Below are 22,374 nucleotides of genomic sequence, written 5' to 3'. Positions count from 1 at the left end.
ACACTTGGTTATATCTAATGCTTAACACTTCTTTTTATTTGTAGACTTTGAGGAAGATTTTTTATCGACTTAGGTTTCAGAAAAATAGTTATCTGCATCAAGTGCTGGCACGGAGGGGCATTGGGTATCATCACGGAGCTATGGCCATGAGGGAAAGACAAACAGTGGAGATGCTTTTCAGGCTGGGATATATCAAGGTTGGAAAATCAAGTTTAATTTTTTTTAAGCTTCATTTCTCCATATATGTAATATATGTGTATCATACATAAGTGGTAAAATACACTGCACTGACTGATGTAAGGTGAATATTACAGATTGTTTGAAAAATCTGATATTGCCATTTCTCATATGTATTTGTATTTAATATTTTACAGGTAGTCACAGCTACTTCAACTCTAGCTCTAGGGATCAACATGCCGTGTAGGTCTGTGGTCTTTGCTGATGATTCTGTCTTTTTAGATGCACTAAATTACAGGCAGGTATGTGTATAGAACATGTGCTATTTATATTACAAGAACAATAGATGCATAGCTGTCATCACACAAATACAGACAATGTCTTTTCTTTTACATGTACTTCTGGATATGTACTGAATTTTAGCTGTTTACCTTGGCAACAAAAATAATCTTAGCTACTATGATTTCACTAATGTATCAGAACTGATGGCCCACAAATAACATGCATACTCAAGACCTATTTCACCAATAAAAGCATTGCAATTGCTCTGTAAGTTAGATGCATAGATTTCTTTTTATTTACAAGAGTCAGCACAAACAAAAGGTATTTTGTTCGAGCCATTTTTTTTTTTTTACAAATCTGTAATAAAAAAAAAATGCTGTAAGAACATTCAGTGGGGATATAGAGATGAAGATAAAGAGCACTGACTGAATTAATTGGGACCTTTGAGTTAATTCCATCTTGGAATGCACTCTGCAAACGCAGTAATGCATTTGCCTCCAGCTATTTGACAGTTTAGTGGATAGGCTTCAGACTTTTTTTTTAGCCCGTTTCCTGCTCTTTGCTACTTTTAAAGCCTGTATTCTCATGAAGTACTTCTAGTTTGCCTCTGGCTCAGGATCAAAGCAGCCAAATGCATCAGCTGGCAGGTAACTCTCAAAGAGAGTGCATCTGTGCAGTAATCGGACTCACGTGCATCTCCCTTCTGCTGTGCATAAATGATATGATTCCAGCTTTGTTACATTATCAGGTACAAGGGACAACTACTGGTGTAGTCCTGGTACAATAAACCTGAGCAAGAAAGGATGAATGAAGTAAAAGAATTCACCCTTAGGTAGACTCCTTTTACTCCTTATTCATTTTGAATGCTCTACATTCATACTGAAGTTTCTTTTTTAATAATGCTATTAAAATAACAGTACAAATATTATATTCTTAGATGTCAGGACGTGCTGGAAGACGGGGACAAGATATGATTGGAGATGTGTTCTTTTATGATATTCCACTGCCCAAGGTTGAAAGACTTATCAAATCCAATGTACCTCAATTGAAAGGCCAGTTTCCTCTGACTATTTCCTTAATACTGAGACTCATGCTGTTGGCTGCAAAGGCTGATGACAAAATGGATGCCAGAGCAAAGGTTTCATATTTTTTCTTAATATGAATTCAATCATATCTAAGTTAATTTAAGTTATAATATCTCCTTAACATGAGCAGAAAGTTATGCATTTCAAAAGTAAGCAATCTGTCTTGAAAATAAATGTCATATTCTGCTATACTGCTTCTAGTATCTGTATCATCTTCTCTATGGTATCACACTATCCATCTTCATCCATTTTTCTTGGCAATAAACTTTATTATCAGAAGGAATGCTATTATTGGGCATGCATTTTTACTGACTCTTGTTGTATACAATCGTGCACTTCATTGGAGAATCAGAAAATCTTCCAATATTTCCAGCTTTGTTTGAGGAAAAGAGGTGAACATATCCTCCTCTAGCAAGAGAGCTATGAAAATGAGACCTCAGTTGAAATGACGAGAAAATTGTGTGCATTACTCACTTATTGAAATCATGCATAGTAGTATTCTGGAGTAAAAAAGCTGGATCTTTAGATTTGTTTGCTTCTACAGTACACGTTTCCTTGCATTTCTAACTTTATTTTGTTTTTGTATAGGCATTGTCAGTGCTGAAGCACTCATTGATGTCATTCAAAAAAGAAAGATATGCTGGAGTATTAAAAATTTATTTTATGTTTTCTTTGCAGTTTCTTATCAAAGAGGTAGGTTTTAATTCATTCAGGATAATGGCTATGTGTAAATGTAGGTTTGTTTTTCTTAAATCTATAGAGTCTCATAATACTTTACTAACTTGTGTTAGTACTCTTTCATTTAGGAGCCATGTATTTTAATTTCTGGGCTCTCTAGTTCAAGAATAACAAGAAACTAGTGGAGAAAGTTCAGTGGAGGGCCACAAAGATGATTAGGGGCCAGGAGCATCTCCCTTATCCTAGCATCTCCTGGAGAGGCTGAGAGACTGGGGACTGTAGTCTGGAAAGGAGAAGACTAAGAAGGATCTTATCAATGCTTATAAATATCTCAAATGTGGGAATCAAGTAGAGGGCACTCCCCTGATACTCCTACTGAATAGAAAAATCTGAAGCCAGCATACAGGAGACACAACATTTCCAAAATGTTAGTTGGCATAAAAACTAGTCAAAACCAGGCCCAGTTACATAGTATACTGTCACCCATACTTTTCTAAAGAGTGGAAAAAAACAACAACTGTAAAAGTCTGGTTTTCTACCTATTCCTTACTTCCTTACGGGGTGTGATGCCAGGAGGGGTGTCCCAGAACTTATAGCCCTTAATGGAGTTTTAATCAACGAGCTTGTCCAGCTTTTTGAAATTGTGTGTACTTCTAGCACCTAAACATCCTGTGACAATACACTTGACAGATCACTGCTTGTTCTGCTTTCATTCCATCAAACATTGATCTAAATGTTTTTGAGTGACAGTTCCATTAAATATCACTCTTGTGACAGTATGCACTTTTCATTTGCAACGCGATCTACACTGGTACTAAAATGATGAAGTCTATGTTCATGCTTTGCATAGGTGATAAGGATCTTCCACAGAAATCTCAAATTTTGGGTACCTTGTTTTCCAGTAATGACAGAGAATGACAGAGTTTTGGCTTTAAATAGAAACTGAATATGTTAACATATGTATTGGGTTGAATGACTATATATAATATATAATGCTACCATTCTGTATTTTTGTCAAACGGAAGTTCACAACTAAACTTATTTTGCTCTTAAACAGGGCTACTTGGATCAAGAAGGTAACCCCATAGGTTTTGCTGGACTTGTGACACACTTAAACTACCACGAACCTTCAAATTTTGTCTTAGTGAGTTTTCTTGTGAAAGGTTTATTCCACAAACTGTGCCAGCCAATTAAGGAAGGTAAATAATACTTCATGCATCTTACAGAGTTTGTGGAAGGCTCTGTAACCCCAAAGGTCCTGAGACTTTATGTGCCTCCTTGCTGCTCCTCCATTTTGCTTACCTAGCCTTCATCCCCAGTTGGCTTCTGCTTGTGCACACTCTGCATGTGCTTGTATTTCTGAGAAAAAAGAAAGCTATACGTTAGAAAAGTTCATTTATTCTAGGAAAAAAGTAATTCTGTCTCCAGAGCAAGTTTTCAATGTTACACAGAAAATAACATGAATGATTTCTGGATAAACAAATCTTAAAAAGTAGTCTTTTTACTGTCATGTAACTGTCTTGTTACATGAGTAAAATCTGTTTTGTGCACTAAGATGCAAAGTGTGTACACACTCTATCAGTATGTGGATATGATTGTTTGCTTAATTACCTAATGGAGTTTTTTGTTCATCCAGTGTAGTTTTGCAGTAAACTCTTGCCTATTGCAACTGAGAGGGAAACTCCTGAATGGAAGCTATTTTAAACAAATTTTGGGGGGCTAAATTTTCATAAATAACCTGTGTGCTTTCTGTTTTGATATAGGCTCAACTGATTTCTCAGATGAAGTCCTAGAGAAGCTGGTGCTTATTCTAGCAAATCTGTTTGGGAGAAGATATCTTCCAGCCTGCTCAAAGGCATTTAAACACACATTTTACCAGTCCAAGGTAGGGAAAGCATTGCTTTAACTTATGTCTGTGTACTGCCTCTATGAATTTGTTTAAATGAGTCAGACTTGTGTCAGTACGGATGTCCAATAGTTTGAGCAGCTATCTGCCTCCAACTGCTCCTTTATTACTTCTCTATGACAGAACAGTAAGAAAATAAGATTGAAAAGTTCATGAGTGAAGACAGAAACAAGGAGTTTGTTTACCCAGTTACAATTACAGGCAAAACAGCCTTAGCTTGTGGAAAATGAAATAATTTTATTGCCACTTAATACCCAAATCTGTTTTAAGAAACACAAACAAAACCCAAAAAAACACCAACGCACCTTTCTCTTCCTTACTTTGCTTTCCCAAATTTAACTTCACCCCTTCGTTCCAAACTATTCTACTTCCCCTGACCCAAGATGGACACGAAAGGTTGAGGTCAGTTCCTAACTGTTGTCATTCCTTCCTCTTCAATTTTCATCTCAGCTCCAGCATGGGTTACTTCTGTGAGTTGTTGTTACTCCTAGATAAAAGTATCCACTGTGGGCACTCTGCAGGCCACAGTTCTTCCAAGAAATAAACGGCTCTATTGTGGGCTCCTCTGCAGGCTGCACTGCGGATATCAGCTCTGGCATGAACTTCTCCACAAGCTGGAGGGAAATAATTGCTCATCTGTTGTATCCATGGCCTGCATTGAAATACCTGCTTCACTGCTGTTTCTTCTACAGAGTGTAGAGAATCACCTGTTCGAGCATCTGGAGCACCATCTCCTCTCTATTTCCTCCCTGTCCTTGATGTTCAAATTGCTGTTTCTCATCTTTTACTTCACTCCTCTGCCTGTGTGACACTTTTGCCTTTTGTAAATACCTTTAACAGTAGTTGCTGGGCTCATCTTTGCCCTGTGCTGGGTCTGCTGCAAAGTGGGCTGGAACCACCTGAATCATAAGGCAACCCTGGCCTCTTCACAAAGTAGCCACATCTGTGGGCATCTACTGCTAAAACCTTGTTACTTGTACCCAGTGCGAATTGCTAAAATAACAAAGAAAGTACTTACCGGATGAGGACAGAGCAGCCTTGTTTTATCAAGCACAGAAGAAGCAGTTGAGTGTCCTGTTTAATTAGAAGTACTGAGTTCTTTCTTTGTCTTGAGAAACTGTTGCTTTCCTGATACATACCAATGACCCAGAAGGATATTAGCACAATCTGCAGGACTCTATAGGCTTAAGACCATCTTTTTCCAGAATAGGACAGTATTACCAGGATGAGCATTATCTATGCACTAAATAACTCCAACATCAGGATTTCACAAAGTGAAACATCCTATTGCTGTCTCTTCTGTGCAAATTCAATTTTAGAGGATACAGCTACAACCCGAGAACAAAGAAAGCTTCTTTGCAATGAAAGATACTCCTGTGTCCAGTTTGTAAAGAATATCAATTTCTGAGAAGTGGCTACTCATAAAAGGGCTTACTGAATGGCAGCAAAGCACCAGCATTTGTCATGTTGGTAGGGAATCTGCTGAGCACTGATATATGCAAAACTAGATCTGGGTAGGTAGCCCTGCAGAAGTACCCTATTAGCTATCTAAACATCATCATTTAATGAAGCTGACTACTCTTGAGTAAAAATTCTAGGAATTGTATGCTTCTTATTTTCCATGTCTCTTTCTGCATGAAATGGATGTGCATCTTAGGGAAAAACTCATGAATTTTAGATGGATCGTTTATAGACAGACCAGGTAGAGTTTAGAGTGGTAGTCTTTTTTCCTTTAACACATACTGTCTGTACTAGTAATTGTGCCAAAGCAGAAGTGACACATCTGGAGAAGTCACCTGAATTAAGGCATTAAGTGCATGCTATTTCAGGTCTTTCTAGAAGATCTGCCGGAAGACTTTGCAGATGCTGTAAATGAGTACAACACCAAAGTTGAGGAAAACTTTGCTCATTTTCTTCTGACAACAGCCAAGCTGGCAGATATGGAAGAAGAATACAGACTTCCACTCTCAAAGACAGGTAGGAAATGAAAAATAAATGCATAATCATCATTTGTGAAACTATTAGGAAAGATAAACAATCATTTTATAAAGAAAAAAAGCTGAATTTAGATATGTTAATAAAGATATACAGTTTCTGTTTTGCTTCTGTTGTACCAATTATGTTAGAACATAGTAGAAATTTTGCACAGGAAAAAATCACTTCAGTTGCTATTGTTCTAATAACTTATAGAAACAAATATTTAAGGGAATTATTTTTAAAATGAAAACAACCAGAATTTTATTTAATGCCTTTTTATCTAATAATGACTGCTTTTGCAGATCCTGAAATGCTTGCAATGCTTGAATAGCTTTCAGAGTCTTTAGAGTGTTAGACTGTCCCTATCCGAGCAGACTTAAGATTGAAGTAACAATTAAAGAACACTGTACCATATGTTAAATAAGTTAATTAAGCCATTATGCTGTAATAACTGGACACATAAATGCTGTCCAGTGATCAAAAGAATATGAAAAGCCATTATAAAAATCAGTTTATAAAATTAGCATCCCCAGTTAGAGTATTTTTGTAAGTAATACTTTTATCTAAGATGCAAGCCATAAAAACTGAATTTACTCCTCTACCAACGTGGTAAAGTTTCTTATTAAAATGAAAAATCTAACATTCAGGCATGGTTGCACTCCCCTTATTTTGCTGAAGCTGTTTCATTTTAAGAGAAAACAATAAAAACTGCATTAGATTTATTGAAAAACAAATGCAAGATTGAACTGTGTCCTGAAGTTCAAGAAGCAGAAGAGACTTTTGTATTTAACCAACTTTGGGGCAATGCTGCAAAGAAAATACAATGTGAAACTGCTGCAATTTTTTTGAATGGCATAAGAGTGTAAAAAAAAAAAAAAAAAAAAAAAAAGCATACTCAGCATCACAAATACCAGAAAATGCTGTCGTTAAAGAATTAAAATTGTTAGCTATTTGGAAAGAAAGTTTCTATTCAAGCTGTTTTTCTTCAACACACAGTGCAATAAAACCTAGAAACTAGTAATTAGAAGAAGCATTTTCTTAGGTTTTGCTGTTATTTCACGAGTCAATGAGTAAGGTTAAATCATGTGGAGGGGAGGAGAATTTAGATGTAGTTACCCTCATCATTAGAAAGCCTTTTCTTATGCACTGTGATCAATTGCTTAGAACCTCTTAAGAACAAAATAAACCAACATGAGAAAGTTAATCTTCTAAGCTTAAATCCTATAATTATTATCATTAGCAGATAAAACTGAAACTTTCTTATTTTAATATTCATTGCTAGAATTGCCTGTGTCTGTATTGTAGCTGTAGTTGTGTTTGAAACTTCCCATCTAGATTTTACATCTGAAAAATGGCATGGCTCTGAACTAGCATCTTACTTGATGGACAACACCAAACGCATATCTGCTGTCTCACCATTTGCATGCTTATCTGGAGTGGCTGATGATGATCTATTTCACGGGGAGAACATTAATAATGTAAGTTATTGTTTCACAAAGGGCAGAATTTCATTACTTTTAAGTAACAATATTTTATTACCATCTTCTTCCCTCTGTCCAGCATGCAGGTCTCAAGGATTTCTCTTTAGGAAAAACAAATTACAGACTCACAGAAGAACCAGCACTGATTAGCACCAAATTATAACAATGCAGAAAACACAGAACGCATTGGTGTAGGGGGAAAAAAAAAAGTTTGCTTTGTTAGAAGACCTCTGTTCTTTTGGCTGTTAAGTGAATTACTTAAAGTTTATGGAAAGTTCAGCTTCAAACCATATTTCCAGGCTTCTTCTGCTTTTTTTAAAAAATAAATTCAATCATGCAGTGGTTTCAAGAAGCTTAGTAAGGCATGCATTATTGCATTGACCATTTCCTTCTTTATTTGTCTAGAGATTGTTAGATAACATGAAGTAGGTAAATTGTAATATAAATCAGTATGTTTGCTGTCAGCTTGTATTTTGCTGTGATCTTCAACATATCTTGTAGCATTAGGGAGTTATCACAGAATTCATGATTCTGATTAGAATAAGAAAAATCAAATTATTACAATTTGGATTTTGTAATTCACTTTCACCCTTAAAATGGGCTGTGCGTAAGCCTGATATGCTTAAAATATCAGCAAGCGAGTCTGAATACAAGTCCCCAGCTAAAACTTGAGAGAAATCTAGCAGACTAGATAAATTATTCATGGATCATCGCAAAGCACTGTAAGTGAATTTAGCAAAATATCTTCCATCTACAGCCTTTGTGTACTTGTGCAGATATTTTGATTTGCACAGGATTAGAAATATGGAGCATGTCAGCTGCGGGTCTGTAGTTGCTTCTACGTCTCTGGCATAGAACATACAAAAAACCCAAGTTATTCAGCAGGCTTTTTTTTTCAGGCTGTACTACGCTCCCTTGGAATTAATGTCAAAAACTGCCCTCTGCTTTATTTGAAGAAGTATGATAATCAAGGAAGAAGCTTGCCACTCAACGCATATGCACTAGACTTTTATAAGCACGGCTCTTTGACTGTTGTGGCAACTGATAACTGGTATGCATTGCCATCTTTGATATAGTAAAACAGTATCATTGTTTTCAGTGTGGTATAAGTACATCTTTTTGTTTTTAAAGCCTTCTCTTTCTGGAATTTAGGAATGGAATATATGTTAAATACAGTTAGAGTTGAATGTTACAATGAATATAAAACAGATAACAGTAAATTCTAATGAGATGTCCGTAAAGTGCCAACTGGATTTTCAAAACAGTACCATAAATGCAAAGTCTTTACTTGAGTGGTAAGTTATTTTGAGGTTACGCCAGTTTAGTCAAACTACTACTTGATCAAAACCACAAACTCTGGTGTAGAGGAAGATCATCATTACAGAAGCCTCTCTTACTCCAGCAAAGCAAAACTTGTTAATGATTCAGTTAGTATTAATGTTGCTTTGACACTTCATCCTTTCTTAATCTTCTTTGAGCGCTTGGCAACTTGCCCGTTACAATTCAATTACCGTTCTCTCATTTTGCCTTCATTCTCAAAGACTATTAAGTTTTGTGAATGCTTCCTCTTCCTGAGACAACGGGGCAATATAAATTCCATGAATTGCTTTCTGTACAAGTTTGGCATGAATGCCACATTATCAAAAGACAAGAAAATACATTATTTTCAATACAATACTCGTATGATATTCTTAATGACTAGGAACTGAGATTTCTTAAGCTGTATTCCACTAAGTAGTGATCCCCTTCGTAAAGTATAGTATCTTAGACATTAGTGGAAAGCTACTCTTTTGTCTCCTACTCAACTTAGTCAGCAGTTTCATCTGAAGCAAATAGCTTAGTTGTTCCAGAAACTGAAACCATGTTCCCAATATTAATAAATTTATTTTCCAACCGTGAGTGATGAGTCATGACAGCTTAATGTGACTACAGAAGCACATATCTGCATAGCACTATTACATGCTAAGCTTACAGTTACTCTACAGTAATCGCACTGAACTAGCACGTCTGAATTTGAGGCCACGCAACACATTCTTTGCATCTCAACTTACTTGGCAGGCTTTAACAAAACAGTAGGATGATAACCAGTTCACATTTTTTCTTTTTCAGGCTAAATGAAGGAGATGCATACTACCTCCTCAAGGACTTTCTACTCCTCATTCAGTCTATACGGTATGATGATCAACTTGTGCTTTCAATATTTATTATCTTAAAAGAACAAAAACAAAAACAAACTTACAAGTGAAATAATGCTTTTTTTTTCTTTTTCTTTTTGTAAAAAATAGAACATCACTGAGTGAACTGTGCGATGATCCAAATGATAACGTTCTACTGGCATTTCAAAAACTGGCAGAAGTCTACCAAAGTAAATTTAATGCAGTCTGAGTCTTTTGGTTACAATGGATGACTAAGTGTGTTAACTATGTGTGTGGGATGGGGTGTAACGCACAAAAAACCTCCACAAAAAAACAACCAACAAAAATCAAAGAACCCAAACCTAAAAACCAGTACTACATAATATTCTTATCATATACACATTATCAACTATCTTTTAAATTAGAAAGTGACTGAATGTTCAGATATATTTCATTATAAAAATTTTAGTAAAACCCAGTATTAGAAATGAAAGATTACCACAGAAAATTATATTATCATATTAATGTTTTAGTAATTCTAATGTCAATTAAATTATCGCTTTTAATACATTTCAAAAGTAGGTAATTGCACATTGTGGAATCAGATTCTTTTCAAGCAGTGATTTATACTAAGTTCTCAAATATATTGAACAAATGTAAGAATTCTGAGGAGCTAATCTCACTAGCTGCAAGTAGGAAAGCACCAGAAACTTTCAGCTCGTTTCTTTCACGATGAAAATAAAATTAACTGTTCTAATTATTTTATAAGGTTTTTTTTAATAAGGTTTTAATTTTTATAATATTTTCTATATATTTTATAAGGTTTTAATATGTAGTACCTTCATGAATGTTTGCAGAAGCTCTTAACTCTGACTGCAGCTGTAGTCTACAAAACTTTAAGTATAAAGAAGTTTGTATCAAAATTAAGTTTAATAAAATGCTCTGTACACTAAGTTGCCTCATTTTTCACCTGTTGTACCCTTAAGAGTAAGAAAGATCAAAGGCACATTAACATAGTATTTGACAAAGTTCTCTGCAACAAAACATGACTAAAGTGTTTTCTATTTCTATGCTTGGTGGTTGTTTTTACAGGGGGGAAAAAAAACAGACTTCTTCATGTGTTAACAGTTCTTCAGTTTAACCACATTTTTGTCTACCTGCAGTCTAAATATATAGCTGTGCATACATCAGACTACAGGTAGACATACACTCACTGTTCAGAGGGATAATTGGCTTTGATAGCATCCCTCATAGCCACTGAATGATAGAATGGTTTGGGTTGGAAGGGTCCTTTAAGATCACCTACTCACAACCTGCTGCTATAGACAGGGACACCTCCCTCTCCATCAGGGTGTTCACAGCCCCATCCAGCCTGGCCTTGAATGCCTCCACGGTGGGGCATCTAAAACCTCTACAATGACAAAGAAACTGATGAAAGCTATTCTCTATCACTAATAAGTAAAACATATATACCAAGAACAATGCATAATCCTTTCTTGAATTAACTAGCTCTGGTGTTCATAAGCTTAGCACTGACGAAGTTTTTGACTTGAAATCTCTCTAAACAACATTAAATTCTCAAGTACAACGTGTTGTGTGGGGGATACTGAGAGGAAGAAACTATGTAGACAGGCAGTGCTGCTGAGCTACTATTAACTGACTAAAGTTTTCTTTCATTTTTTAAAATCTGTGAAATAAAATTTAGGACTAGAACAGAACATAGTGGCAGGTACCTCTTCAATTCTATGAGGGAAAAAAAACATTTACTCTAAAATTTACTCTTTACCACGCGGCAAGTCGTGCTCTACATAAGCAAGTCTTGCACTGCCAGAGTAAAACTGACCTTATTCATATATTGCCATGTGCATGTTTCCTGATGGAGTAACCTTTACAGCTAGCACACAATTCACTGACCAAATAATAAAGTCAGAATAAACCATATTTGAGAAGGCAGCGTGAATTATGGATGAAAAAAACAGATTTATGTGTATCAGAGAATACTAATTTTATGCTGGAGACTACTGTCTCATACAGCGTTAGGCACAGCAGTCTATTTTTTACTTTCAAGAGCATGTCAGAAACACCTCACTTCTTTGATGACTATAACAAAGAGACTTTGTGCACTAGCAAAAGAGAATTAAGTCTAAAAGTGATTAAGTGATTAAAAGTGATAAAGTAACTAAGGAATCAACTTCTGAAAATATTAAAAATGTGTCGTCAATTAATTTAATGCCTATCTGGGCTGTAGTTTTACCATGACCTATTGTAGAAGGTCAATACAAAAGTACTGCCCTGTTTCACCTGAAAAAGCTACGTGCTGACCTACAAACTGTCACTTAACCACTCAGACTACAATTTGCTGTGCCTAAAAAGTTAAGTTTCAGGACTGTACTGAAACTGTGCACCAACAATTTCTCTGGTTGAAAACAGTGCATCACAGTCTGCTTATGTACTTTACCATTTTACAATTATGTCCTTCCGTTAAAAGGGAAAGTATCTAATTTAATTTTAATCAAACTCATGAAAATCTGTAAATAGAAATTAACAGATGATACAACAAAAATATATAATTTTAAGACACTCAGCAGGGTTTCTGAATATTCCTGTCAAAAAGGTTTTTTTTTTTTGGTTGATGTAAAAACAACAACAACCAAAAAAAATCAACCCCACATTTTCTGAAATATAGTCTTCTAGCAACAAGTTTTTTAAGTGATTATATATCTCCATTGCTCCTGTTTTCATTATAGAGAGATCCACTAGGACTGCCACTATCAGCATATAATGGCCTTACCTTACAGGAATTTAGCTTAATACCTTTTTAAACACCTCTCCTCTGCATTCTGAAAAAAACATACACATATTTTGAGATAAAAGTAGACCGATTCTCAGGAAAAACAGAAAAAACACTTAAGGGATGAAGATAAAGAATGATAACACTAACAATATTTTTGCTATCTTCCTTACTATAACACAGACATCAAGGGAAGATAAGGAAGTTCTAGAAACTATTTTTCAGCAGTAAAGGAATTCACCAGCACCAAGATACGAGTGCCAAAAATTTAGAAAAAAATAAAATTAGTTTAGAAAACATTAATTTAAGTATTTCCAAGTTTCTGTCATAGTAAGTAAATGGATAAGTCTCACAGATTTAATATAAGTGAAGTTAAAACATGAACTTGGAAATTTTTGGAAGAAAACAAACAAAAAACCCAACACAACAAGTTAGATGCCACTGAAGAATTTCAAAGGGATATTAAATATTTTGCTTCAGAATTTATGATCTAAAACTTGCCAGTTGACATATCCACATAACGTGGGATTTATGTTCTGGCACTAGTTCTTGCTAGAAAGCAAACACTAAAGGAAGGACCTTTAACTTAACACTGCACTACCATCTACATCTTCTAATAGCTAAAGCATACACATCTCTTAGGAAACAGGTGAATAAATCAGAAAAGAATGGTGAATAAATTAGAAAGATTAGAAATTTTTACTCTATGTATCATGTTTCACAAAATTAAAAAAATACATCAATGAGTTCTGGATAATTAATACTTACAGTTAGAAGTGCAATTTCCTTTTTTCCTGATGTTGCACAAAGTTTGAAGGAGATTTTGTTTTAAAAGCTATATCCTCATAATAATCTCATCAAAACAAGAAGTTAGAATTTATCTACTAGTTTCCAAATTGCTGCCAAAGGGAACTGAAAATTAAATCACTTTTTGTAAATGTAGCATTGCAGTAGTGTAGCTGATATACTTCCATGACTAACAAGAAAAATGTGGCAGTATTTCAATTTCAAATGGATAAAATTATTGAAATTAAACTAGGAATTGTACCTTCATTATCCATTAAACACAGCATAGAAAAAGAATACAGTCAAAGGGAGATCAAAGAAGATTTTTACTAATGTCTTCTACAACCTTTATTTCCCCAAGGCTCTTCCACGCTCAACAGAATGATATTGTCCGTACTCTCCTATCCCATAACCCTAGTGCAAGTGCTACTGTACTGAAATAGCAATATATTTTCTCCTGCTACTGAGTCTTCACTGAGCCTGCTCTTGGAGACATCAGTTTCCCTACTACTCATAATACCCAAATAGCTTCCTGGAAATTCTGTTTCTGAAAGATACAGCACATGTGGTCAATTCTTAAGTCTTTAGGAAGACATGATATTTTTCATTGTTTTTCAGTTTGGATTTTTTGAAAAGAATTACTTTAGTACATTGTACTTGCTAATAAGCAGCTATGTTTCTAACACATACCTTAATAGGTAAGATTATCATAAAGAACAGCTATAAAATGACAGGTATTCCCACTGTTTAATATGTTATGCAGTGTTTATTTTATTCTATTCTAAGTGTAGCTGTGTTCCATTTCACTCTCTTCATGTCTCCGATTTTCTTCTAACAGACACTTCGTCTTCTGTAACAGACAAATATTCTGATGCACTGCTGGTATCACTAGACACTGATGTTTGAGTTAGCTTTTCAGTGTCAGAATCGCTGTCACTTGACATTTCTCTGGCCTCGTTTACTGCAAGTACAGAACCTACTGAAGGCAAATCATTGCATGCTTCGGGAGCAGAACAAGCTGTATTCTGAAATGGCACAGACTCAAATTCTTCTTCCCTCCAGGGACAGGAATAGTTGCTTTCAGCAGTAATTTTATTTTCTTGATGTTTTACCTTTATTTCTTGTTTTGTTGAAGTAATAGTAAGCGGAGTGGAAGATGCATTCCCATCGTTAACAGGAAGGACTGCTGAACATAAAGGCCGAGTACAAGAAGAATTAATATTAACAAGTATGTCTGTACTTCCAATGTTCTTAGATGAGCTCATACAAAGAGAAGAGCCTTCACATTTTCGATGACTGAGTCTAGAAGCAGGCTCTGCACACACTGGATACGCAGAATTTCCTAGATTTAGAGGTGTTTTGCCAAGAGACTTCATTTTTTCTTTTTCGGTTTTGTCAGTACCATTTCTAGACAAAAGCACAGAGGAGGAAGTCAGTGAATCAGAGGTATTTTTGACAATATCTTCACCAGCAATTTCATTTGGAAGTAACTGAAAACTGTTATTTTTGAAGGAAAATACACAACTGCTGGGGAGAAGGGAGGACTCAGAGATAACATTCACTCCAGCTGTAGTGGTGGTTTCTGAAGTACCACAAGGTACAGTTGTGATGGACTTTGAGGCATTATTGTTTTGTTCCCATGAGACAGATGGTTTCAGTGTACCATCTACAGTTTTCTTTAGAGATGTGTTTTTTCCCATGTGAGATAGTACATTTAGGTCAGATGTCTTCTCAGACTGGTTAAAAAATGAATGTAATGACAAAGTCTTAAATGAATCACTGACTTCCGATGCTGCTAAACATTTTCTTTCTGAACTGCCATTGGAAAAAGAATAAACTGGTTTCTGACTTCCTGCTGATTCTAAATTACAAGAGGTTGAAACATCAGAAACTCTGGTTTTGCCTACAGAGCTACATTTTCTAAATCTGCTTTCGCACTGGTTATCTGCTTTATCTTCACGATCACATTTTCCTAGATAAAATTTAGGGAAAGCATATTTACTGTCTTTCAAGGAACATGTAGCTGCATCTTTATTAAGTCTAGGTAATGAGTTGCTACATGCACCAGAAGCAGAAAAATCTAAATTTGAATTTGAAACAGTAATAGCTACTGATGCTGCTGGCTTTAAGCCCAATGAAACACCAGAATTTGCGTCCATTTCGTTGGATATTGTAACTGCTGATGACTGCATTGGCAAATTTTCTTTAATTTCTTGGTCTTTAGAGTTTTCTGGTAAGGCTGGAGTGGTTGCTTCCTCTGAACTTCTCTCATGAGCTAAGCTTAAGTCACCATTTGTTTCAGACAATTTAGTACTGGTGGATGGGATGCAATGATTACTACTTCCAGGAAAGCTTGTCTTATCAATACCACCTTCTCTTGACAGGGTTTCCACTTTTACTCTATCCATGTTATTTGCTTTGGTAGTTGAAGATACAACAGGAATTCCTGAGGACTTACTCTTCAAAGCCTCAGCAGCCACAAACTCATACTTTTTACTTGCAGGTAAAGTTTGTATCTTGAGCTTATTAAGATTCTGATGTTCCATGTAGTATTTGTATCGCAGCTCCTAGAAGTACAGAAAAATATCCTGTTAATAAGCAAAGTGGAGTACTCATGAGTGCAGAGGTTATAAAATTCTCTTGATCTGGAGGGTATTTAAAATATATTCTAAAGTACTTATGATTTATTTTTCCTTTGCTGCTAGTTGAACAAGTTTTTTATGGAGAAAGAAATCCTTAAAAACAATTGAAGAAGATAAGCATGAAACCCTGATGACAAAGTAAGCATTAAAATAAAAAACTATGGGAAAAGTTATTTTAGGTGACAGCCAAACCCAGGAATAGCTAAATACAGTAGATGTTGACAATTTCTTAAGAACTCATGAAAAACAACCTTCTAAAACTAATTTAGTATTTTACTAGATATAACTAACTATGCTAAATTATGTCTGCAATGGGTCTAGAAAGTACATGTTCTCCAAAATAATAAAACAAAAGAAAAAAAATTCATTTGCCATTATTGTTATTCTCAGAACATCATGTGATTCACTACCAGCAACACTTCATTAACTGTAACGAGTTTCTTCCTGTACAGATCAACAGACACTGAGCCAACCAAGTGTAACTGCTATTAAGTGGAAAGAAATAAAAAATCCTTCTGTATAATTACATCATTGGAAATTATGCTAAAGAGCGATTGGACTCAGTTTGATGTCCAAATATAAGGAATTGCTATTATATTCTGAAAACAGAAGACTGCAAATTTTTTCCTCTTCAAAGAAGCAACAGAAAAGATAATTTGTATCAGAAAAATAAAGGTATAAATTAAAAGAGTTAGATAAAAAATACACAGATATAAATTAAAAACAACAACAATCAAAAGCAAAACACGTAAGATAGATAGTATACAAGTACAGGAAGAAAGTTGTGTCATAACAAACAGTAACTTATCCATACTTACAACAGATGCTCAATCATACCTCATGACTCAAGTTTTGAAACACTGGCATTTCTGATATTGACATTAGGTGAGTACAGATTCTACCACTGTCTGTCAGTGCTTCCTCATGTCCTGCTACTGGCTGAAAAACATTTTGCAGCAGACATTGTATTTCTTTTTTGATAAGAAAAAACAAAATACAGAGCTGTTGCCTCATAGTCAACAACTTACAAGAAATGAGCCGGGTATATTCTTCTGGTCCTGCCACTGTTTCATGATATTTTCTGTTGAGTTCTCATTTCCTCCAGAAGGCAGGTCTATCAGAAACAAACAAACAAGCAAGAGATGGAGTGCATACAAAGTATGGGAAATAATGCTAACATTTTCAGGAGAAAAAAAAAACAGTTACAACTGAAAACTATCTATTTTTACAAAGCAGCAAGAATATTGGTTTAATATGAAGTTTATGCCTTTAAAATAAATCAGTAGATATTTAAATTGAAAAGGTAACAGACTGAAATATAGGCTGCAGGTAAAATCTGAAAGGCACTGGCACTTAATGCTGGAATTGCATTAAAAAGGACATAGGCAAACAAAAAACCAGACTTTTAAGAAACCTACACTGCAATGATAAGAGTCATACATAAATCAATATTTGATTCCTATTTTTATAAACTGAAGGGTTCCTTTGTATCTAAACAGATTCAAATTAAGAACAAAATTATACTGTCATAATCAGAATCCTAGCACCTGGCTAAACTTCTGTGATATAAAGAGGCCTGCTTACAAGTATCTCTTAATGCCTGTAAACACCTGTCCTGATAGGGTAAGGGCACTTAAGTCATTTCTAAGTCAGCAACGATGGCTGCACAGGTAAATTACAGTAATTATTCCTCCAGCTTCCAGAAATACAGATTAGGGACTTTTTAGAGAAAGCACATCTGCAAAGTGCGTTTAAAAGCAAGTCCTTGATGAATTTATGTTTCATTAATTTGCTCATATGCTTTCTTAACTCTTGCATGCTCCAGCCATACCAATTCTTTTTGAACAATCAATGCAACAAGTTGCGGATTACAAGAGGGAAGTTCTGAATCTTGTTCTTTTAAGAAGTCCCTCTATCCTACCTTTATTTATGTCTACATTAAGTGGCACTAACTTCAAAGCCAAGATTTCATTAACCACAGGTTTGATATCCATTTTCTTCTGAGTGCTCTCTGGTGGTTTTTTATAGCTAGATGCTATATTCATCAGGTCAAGCTGAGTTTTCATTCTGGAAAAGTAAACAACAAACACACACCTGTTTCTTAAGGCTTATATGCCAACAAGAAGACTACAGCTGCTTAATAAAAATTAAAAAGTATTAAAAAAAATCAGTAGAAAGAAATTAGAAAGTGTTAAATCTTCAGTAAAATGTAGTTTCCCACATTTTTTTAAACTTAAAACTTACTACTTGACAGATCATTTGAAATATGCTTAATACACAATGAAAATCGCAAAAAAGCTGTACCTCTAGTTCAGCAAAAAGATTGGAAACTACTATTAAAGCATTATGCCTGAATCTAACCTTATTCTTCAGAAGGTAGTGCTAGCATGTGCTGCAAGACATTCTAGAGAACTCCACTTCTAACACTCCTGCTTAAACTCTGATTAGAAAGCCATCGCATAATCAGTAGATGTAATTAAGAAGTTTTAGAAAGAAATATTCCAGGTATGTGCATAGCAAACAGAAAATGAAGTCACTCTGGAATCTCCAGACGTATTCTTAAAGAGCTGTACAGGGTATCTAAGAACTCCAGACACACTTCAGTGTTCTGAAATTTAATTTAACACAAAAATTAGGCTGACACTGACAAATTCCTATACTTCATTTTGGTCAGAGAGCCAATTCTCTGTAATCACAAACAATCCTTCACTGAACTTGACAGATTTCCTAGAATTCTGAATACTGAGCACCTAGAAGTCTAAAAAGCATTGATGTCTTATTTAATAAACATCTTCTTCATTGTACAATGATACATCTGACCATATGCAGAGTAACTACCTTCTTACTTTTCAATCTTAAAGTTATAGGAGAACTAACAAAGCATGAAAAGAAATTCATATACCTTGTATTCAAGCCACAGGCCACCTATAAATAAAACAAAAATTCATAAGACATAGATGTATTTGGAGAATTTTCCCCCAATTCACAAAAGAAGATTACTGCGTTTTTAAAATAGCTCAAAGATTAAACTTCCTGCCTTCGTTTCACAAGACTGTAGGAAATAAAGCTATTGACATAACTATTAACATGAAATAAATAAATAAAAGAGCAGCCAAACATACAAAAAAGATATTTCTTGGACTATGGTTTATCCTTTAATATTATACTAAGGAAAAAAAAAAGTTATTTCAGAGACAAATGAAAGCATCTAAGTAAAAAAATGTATGTATATATTACTGATTAAAAAATGACAGTTCTCTAATCATTTCAGACACTTGTAAATATTCTAATGAAAGACTATTTTGTAGTTTTTGGTGAGAGAAACCTCTTAGGATGCTATTATACTAAGATATAAATACTCTGTATTTTGATTTTTTAGCAGTCAAAATGTATTGCATGTCCAATAGTAAAACTGTCAAAATAACTCCCTCCTGGCATGAAGGAGGATGACTTTCATAGCTGTCAGCATAATATGCAAGGGTTAAATCAAAAGCTATATAGTCAATATTAGTTTAATCACTTTCAAATGTAAGGAAAACAGCATCTACTGAATTCACTAAATATCACTGATAACCTTTAAAGAAAGCTTTTCAACTGTTTCTAAAATGAAAAGTACTATTATAAAGAAGCAGAGTGGCAAGTAATTTTTGTCATTTATTAAATTTGCTTTTCCTGATCCAATCCTTATCACTGTGTAACATATCAAGCACTACACAGGATTTGAACTCAGCTATATGACTGATACCAAGTGAGAAGAAAAAAAGAAAGAAAAAGACCATCACCTCCAGGAATTGCTGAGGATCACATTCATGAACTAGCTTCTCACAATCGTTCAAAAGATTCTCAATGGTTTTCTTGTGAGTTTCTTTCATTTTCTTCCAAATCTGAAACTCTTTCTCTTTTTTACGTCTTTGATTTTCAAGATCTTCTGTCAACTGCTGTTTCTTCATTTCCAGAGTTTTGGAAATTTCTCCAAATGCCAGCGCGATGATCTCTGCTTCATTATTCAGCACCATCTAGACGCATGAAAACAAAATAGATGAAGATGCAACAGCAATGACTACACAGAGCAAAGTCCTTAAGTTCAGGATGCACCTATGCCACATAAGGTACCAGCACGCTCTGGGTTGTGCTTATCCTATCACAAGAACCAAAGTGTTGCTATCAAGCTATTACATAAAACCATGAACTTACAAAAGCAGCACATGTAACTCACATCAGTATCATCTGCAGGACTGGAGATCTCATTCATCAGCCTCTCATTTATTATTCTCATTTGTTTTAGACTGCTGAAGAAGTTCAACTGGAAGGCAACAGAAACACTTAGTATGACTTCGACGCCATAAACTGAACACGTTACAGTAGTTGTCTAGAACCACATCACGGGGTACAGCATATAAACAAAAGCTGTGAGTCATTGACAACATTTACTGCTTTTTAATAACATTTACTGCTTTCCCGGTGCTTCTGTTATATTCAAGCAGCGTTTTCAGGCTCACCTGCTCCTCCTGGTACACGGTGTCGATCAGGTTGATGGAGTGGAAAACCCCCTGGTGCTCCTCAGATACGCACTGCCCGCACCCCGCCTGGCGGCACATCCGGCAGTACAGCTGCAGCAGCCGGCCCGGGTGTTTCTGACAGCTTCCTCCGGCCCTGGCCGCGTTCGAGCGGTACAGCCTGACCACCTCGGCCAGCGTGGTGTTGACGGGCAGAGCGGCCGCGCCGCCGCGGGGCAGCGGGCAGAGCTTCCTGCACAGCGGGCACGATACTCGGGCCCCCGCCGCATCGTCGCCGTCCGCTCCCTGTCCCTGTCCCTGTCCCTGCTCCTGCCCCTGTCCCCCCCGCGCCCCGCGGACCTGCCCGTGGCCCCGCTGCTGCAGCCGGGCGGCCTCTGCCGAGGCCAGGCACTCTAATACACAGCCCCGGCAGAAGTTGTGCGAGCAGAGCGGCAGCGTCACCGGCTCCTCGAAAAGGGACAGGCACACGGCGCACGTCAGGCTGGCCTCCATCTGCGACGAGCAGAAGAGCGACCGTGGCCGCGGATCCATCTCCGCGAAGCCCGGCTCTCCCCGCTGCCCGCAGCCCCGCTCCGCCGGCGCCGCCGCCCTCCGGCCGGGGGAAACGGCGACACCCCCCAGCTGCAACCGCCAACTTCCCAGGAAGTGGCACGGGGCGGAGGGGAGGCGGGGCACGGAGCCGATTGGGGGAGGCGGGAGATTGGCAGGCTCGCCGTCCAAACAGAGCAGGGCTTGGGCAGCTCGCGAGAGGCTTTTTACTGCGACGCCTGCCGAACGTTAGTGATGCCACCGCCATTTTGTGAGCGTTCGGCTTCGCGAAGTTCGAGTCCTGGCTGTGGCAGTGAGGGGTTCGGTGCGGGGGAAATAGTGCCTGAGGAAAAAAGCTGCGGTTGAGTGAAATGTTTTCCCCTGCACAGTGGTGAGGTGAGTGGGTTACCCGTAGTTACACTTGCAAGGCCGTAACCCAAGTTTAGCGTTTTGTTAATGCTAATATATTGGTATCGTGCTTATCGCTATCTTACTTTTTGGGCAGTCGGCTTCCCTTCTAGAACCGTTCAGTCTAAAGTTCTGCCTCGATAATTTTATTTTCTACCTCAAGTATTTTGAAGTTCCTCAAACTCAAGAGGGACCCAACTAAAATTTCAAGTTTATGATAAGTTTAGGGTATGAGTGTTTGTGAAAACCAAGATATGCTGGAAATACGTTATTTTCAGACTGGAGGTGGTACGACAGCACAAAGTCAAGGACATATTTGTTTTAATAGTAGTGTTTTGTTCTGTTATAGTGAGTCTTGTTGGCAGAAGGTCAAAGTGCCTATTTCAAACAAAGCGAAGGTCTATGTCAGGATGGAAGATCTGTAGGAAAATAAGGCAAAACAAAAGGTAAAAAGAACACTGGAATGTCACTGAAGTGTAGTATTACCTCACTTTCCCATACTTGCAAATCTCTTGTCAGAACAGCTAGGTAGGAGATACAAATACACGTGTCAAGTTTAACTGATAGGCTGCAAAGATTTTTATAAAGGAGCATTACGTTTATCTTTGGGTTTATGACTTTGTTCTACGCTTCGTTCATTGTGGTATGAGTTGTCACAAAATGTTCTCTGAGGAGCACTGCATCCTTGAACCTTTGGGAGTGAAGTGTTAGCCGTTGTGAGCCAGCTCAGAGCTCGCTCTGCAAGGGGCTTCCAATGATTTAAATGACAAAGGTGCAAATGACACGTCGAAATTTAATCCTTTGGAGTTCTCTGCAGAAAGCCATGAAATGCCTTATCTTCTAGTGACTTTTTTTCCTCATCAAAACAGATGTGAATAGAGTTAAAGGATCACCAAGTCTATTGTGTTAAGGTTCTGGAGTGTTGCGTGACTAAATCATAAATGCGTGTTTACATAAAGTACTTTTACCAATTCTTCCATT

General features: G+C 36.6%; 2 protein-coding genes across 7 annotated transcripts in view; one reads left to right on the top strand and one right to left on the bottom strand.

Annotated features, from left to right (window-relative positions):
- DDX60 (DExD/H-box helicase 60) overlaps positions 1-10,674 on the top strand; it is a 40,039-nt gene extending 29,365 nt beyond the window's left edge. For 4 of the 5 annotated variants that reach the window (XM_019614472.3, XM_085222044.1, XM_019614471.3 and 1 more), the window contains 11 exons: positions 45-197; positions 375-479; positions 1,397-1,597; positions 2,133-2,237; positions 3,280-3,421; positions 3,986-4,107; positions 5,958-6,105; positions 7,417-7,583; positions 8,486-8,637; positions 9,696-9,758; positions 9,872-10,674. In XM_019614472.3, the coding sequence (XP_019470017.2) occupies positions 45-197; positions 375-479; positions 1,397-1,597; positions 2,133-2,237; positions 3,280-3,421; positions 3,986-4,107; positions 5,958-6,105; positions 7,417-7,583; positions 8,486-8,637; positions 9,696-9,758; positions 9,872-9,971 (1,458 nt within the window). In that variant the 3' untranslated portion in view covers positions 9,972-10,674. The remainder of the gene's footprint in view (positions 1-44; positions 198-374; positions 480-1,396; positions 1,598-2,132; positions 2,238-3,279; positions 3,422-3,985; positions 4,108-5,957; positions 6,106-7,416; positions 7,584-8,485; positions 8,638-9,695; positions 9,759-9,871) is intronic. The other variant, XM_010709478.4, reaches the window with a different exon arrangement.
- A 2,933-nt stretch (positions 10,675-13,607) lies between these two features.
- Positions 13,608-21,123, bottom strand: LOC100538779 (tripartite motif-containing protein 59-like). 2 transcript variants are annotated; one of them, XM_010709477.3, is made up of 9 exons: positions 20,440-21,123; positions 20,157-20,243; positions 19,723-19,956; positions 18,843-18,865; positions 17,862-18,007; positions 16,969-17,054; positions 16,778-16,879; positions 15,757-15,865; positions 14,539-14,705 (listed from the first exon to the last, which is right to left on the bottom strand). In XM_010709477.3, the coding sequence occupies exons 1-9, from the start codon at positions 20,986-20,988 to the stop codon at positions 14,671-14,673; spliced, it is 1,371 nt and encodes a 456-aa protein (XP_010707779.2). In that variant the 5' UTR covers positions 20,989-21,123; the 3' UTR covers positions 14,539-14,670. The 2 variants fall into 2 exon arrangements, with proteins under 2 accessions (XP_010707778.2, XP_010707779.2); XM_010709476.4 differs by having other exon boundaries at positions 13,608-15,865; positions 20,440-21,112.
- Between the last annotated feature and the right edge of the window lie 1,251 nt (positions 21,124-22,374).

Source organism: Meleagris gallopavo, chromosome 4 (assembly GCF_905368555.1).
Source record: "Meleagris gallopavo chromosome 4, MGAL_WU_HG_1.1, whole genome shotgun sequence".
Taxonomy (NCBI): domain Eukaryota; kingdom Metazoa; phylum Chordata; class Aves; order Galliformes; family Phasianidae; genus Meleagris; species Meleagris gallopavo.
This window is presented reverse-complemented; position numbering and strand designations above follow the sequence as displayed.

What these genes read in the sequence shown, in the direction of transcription:
- LOC100538779 (XM_010709476.4), bottom strand. Translation starts at nt 20,988, where the DNA reads ATGGATCCGCGGCCACGGTCGCTCTTCTGCTCGTCGCAGATGGAGGCC. An exon ending in GCCTGTGGCTTGAATACAAG is followed by an intron (nt 18,008 to 18,842) that starts GTATATGAATTT and finishes TTACTTTTCCAG; the next exon opens with AATGAAAACTCAGCTTGACC. An exon ending in TAATGTAGACATAAATAAAG is followed by an intron (nt 17,055 to 17,861) that starts GTAGGATAGAGG and finishes TGTTTCTGATAG; the next exon opens with ACCTGCCTTCTGGAGGAAAT.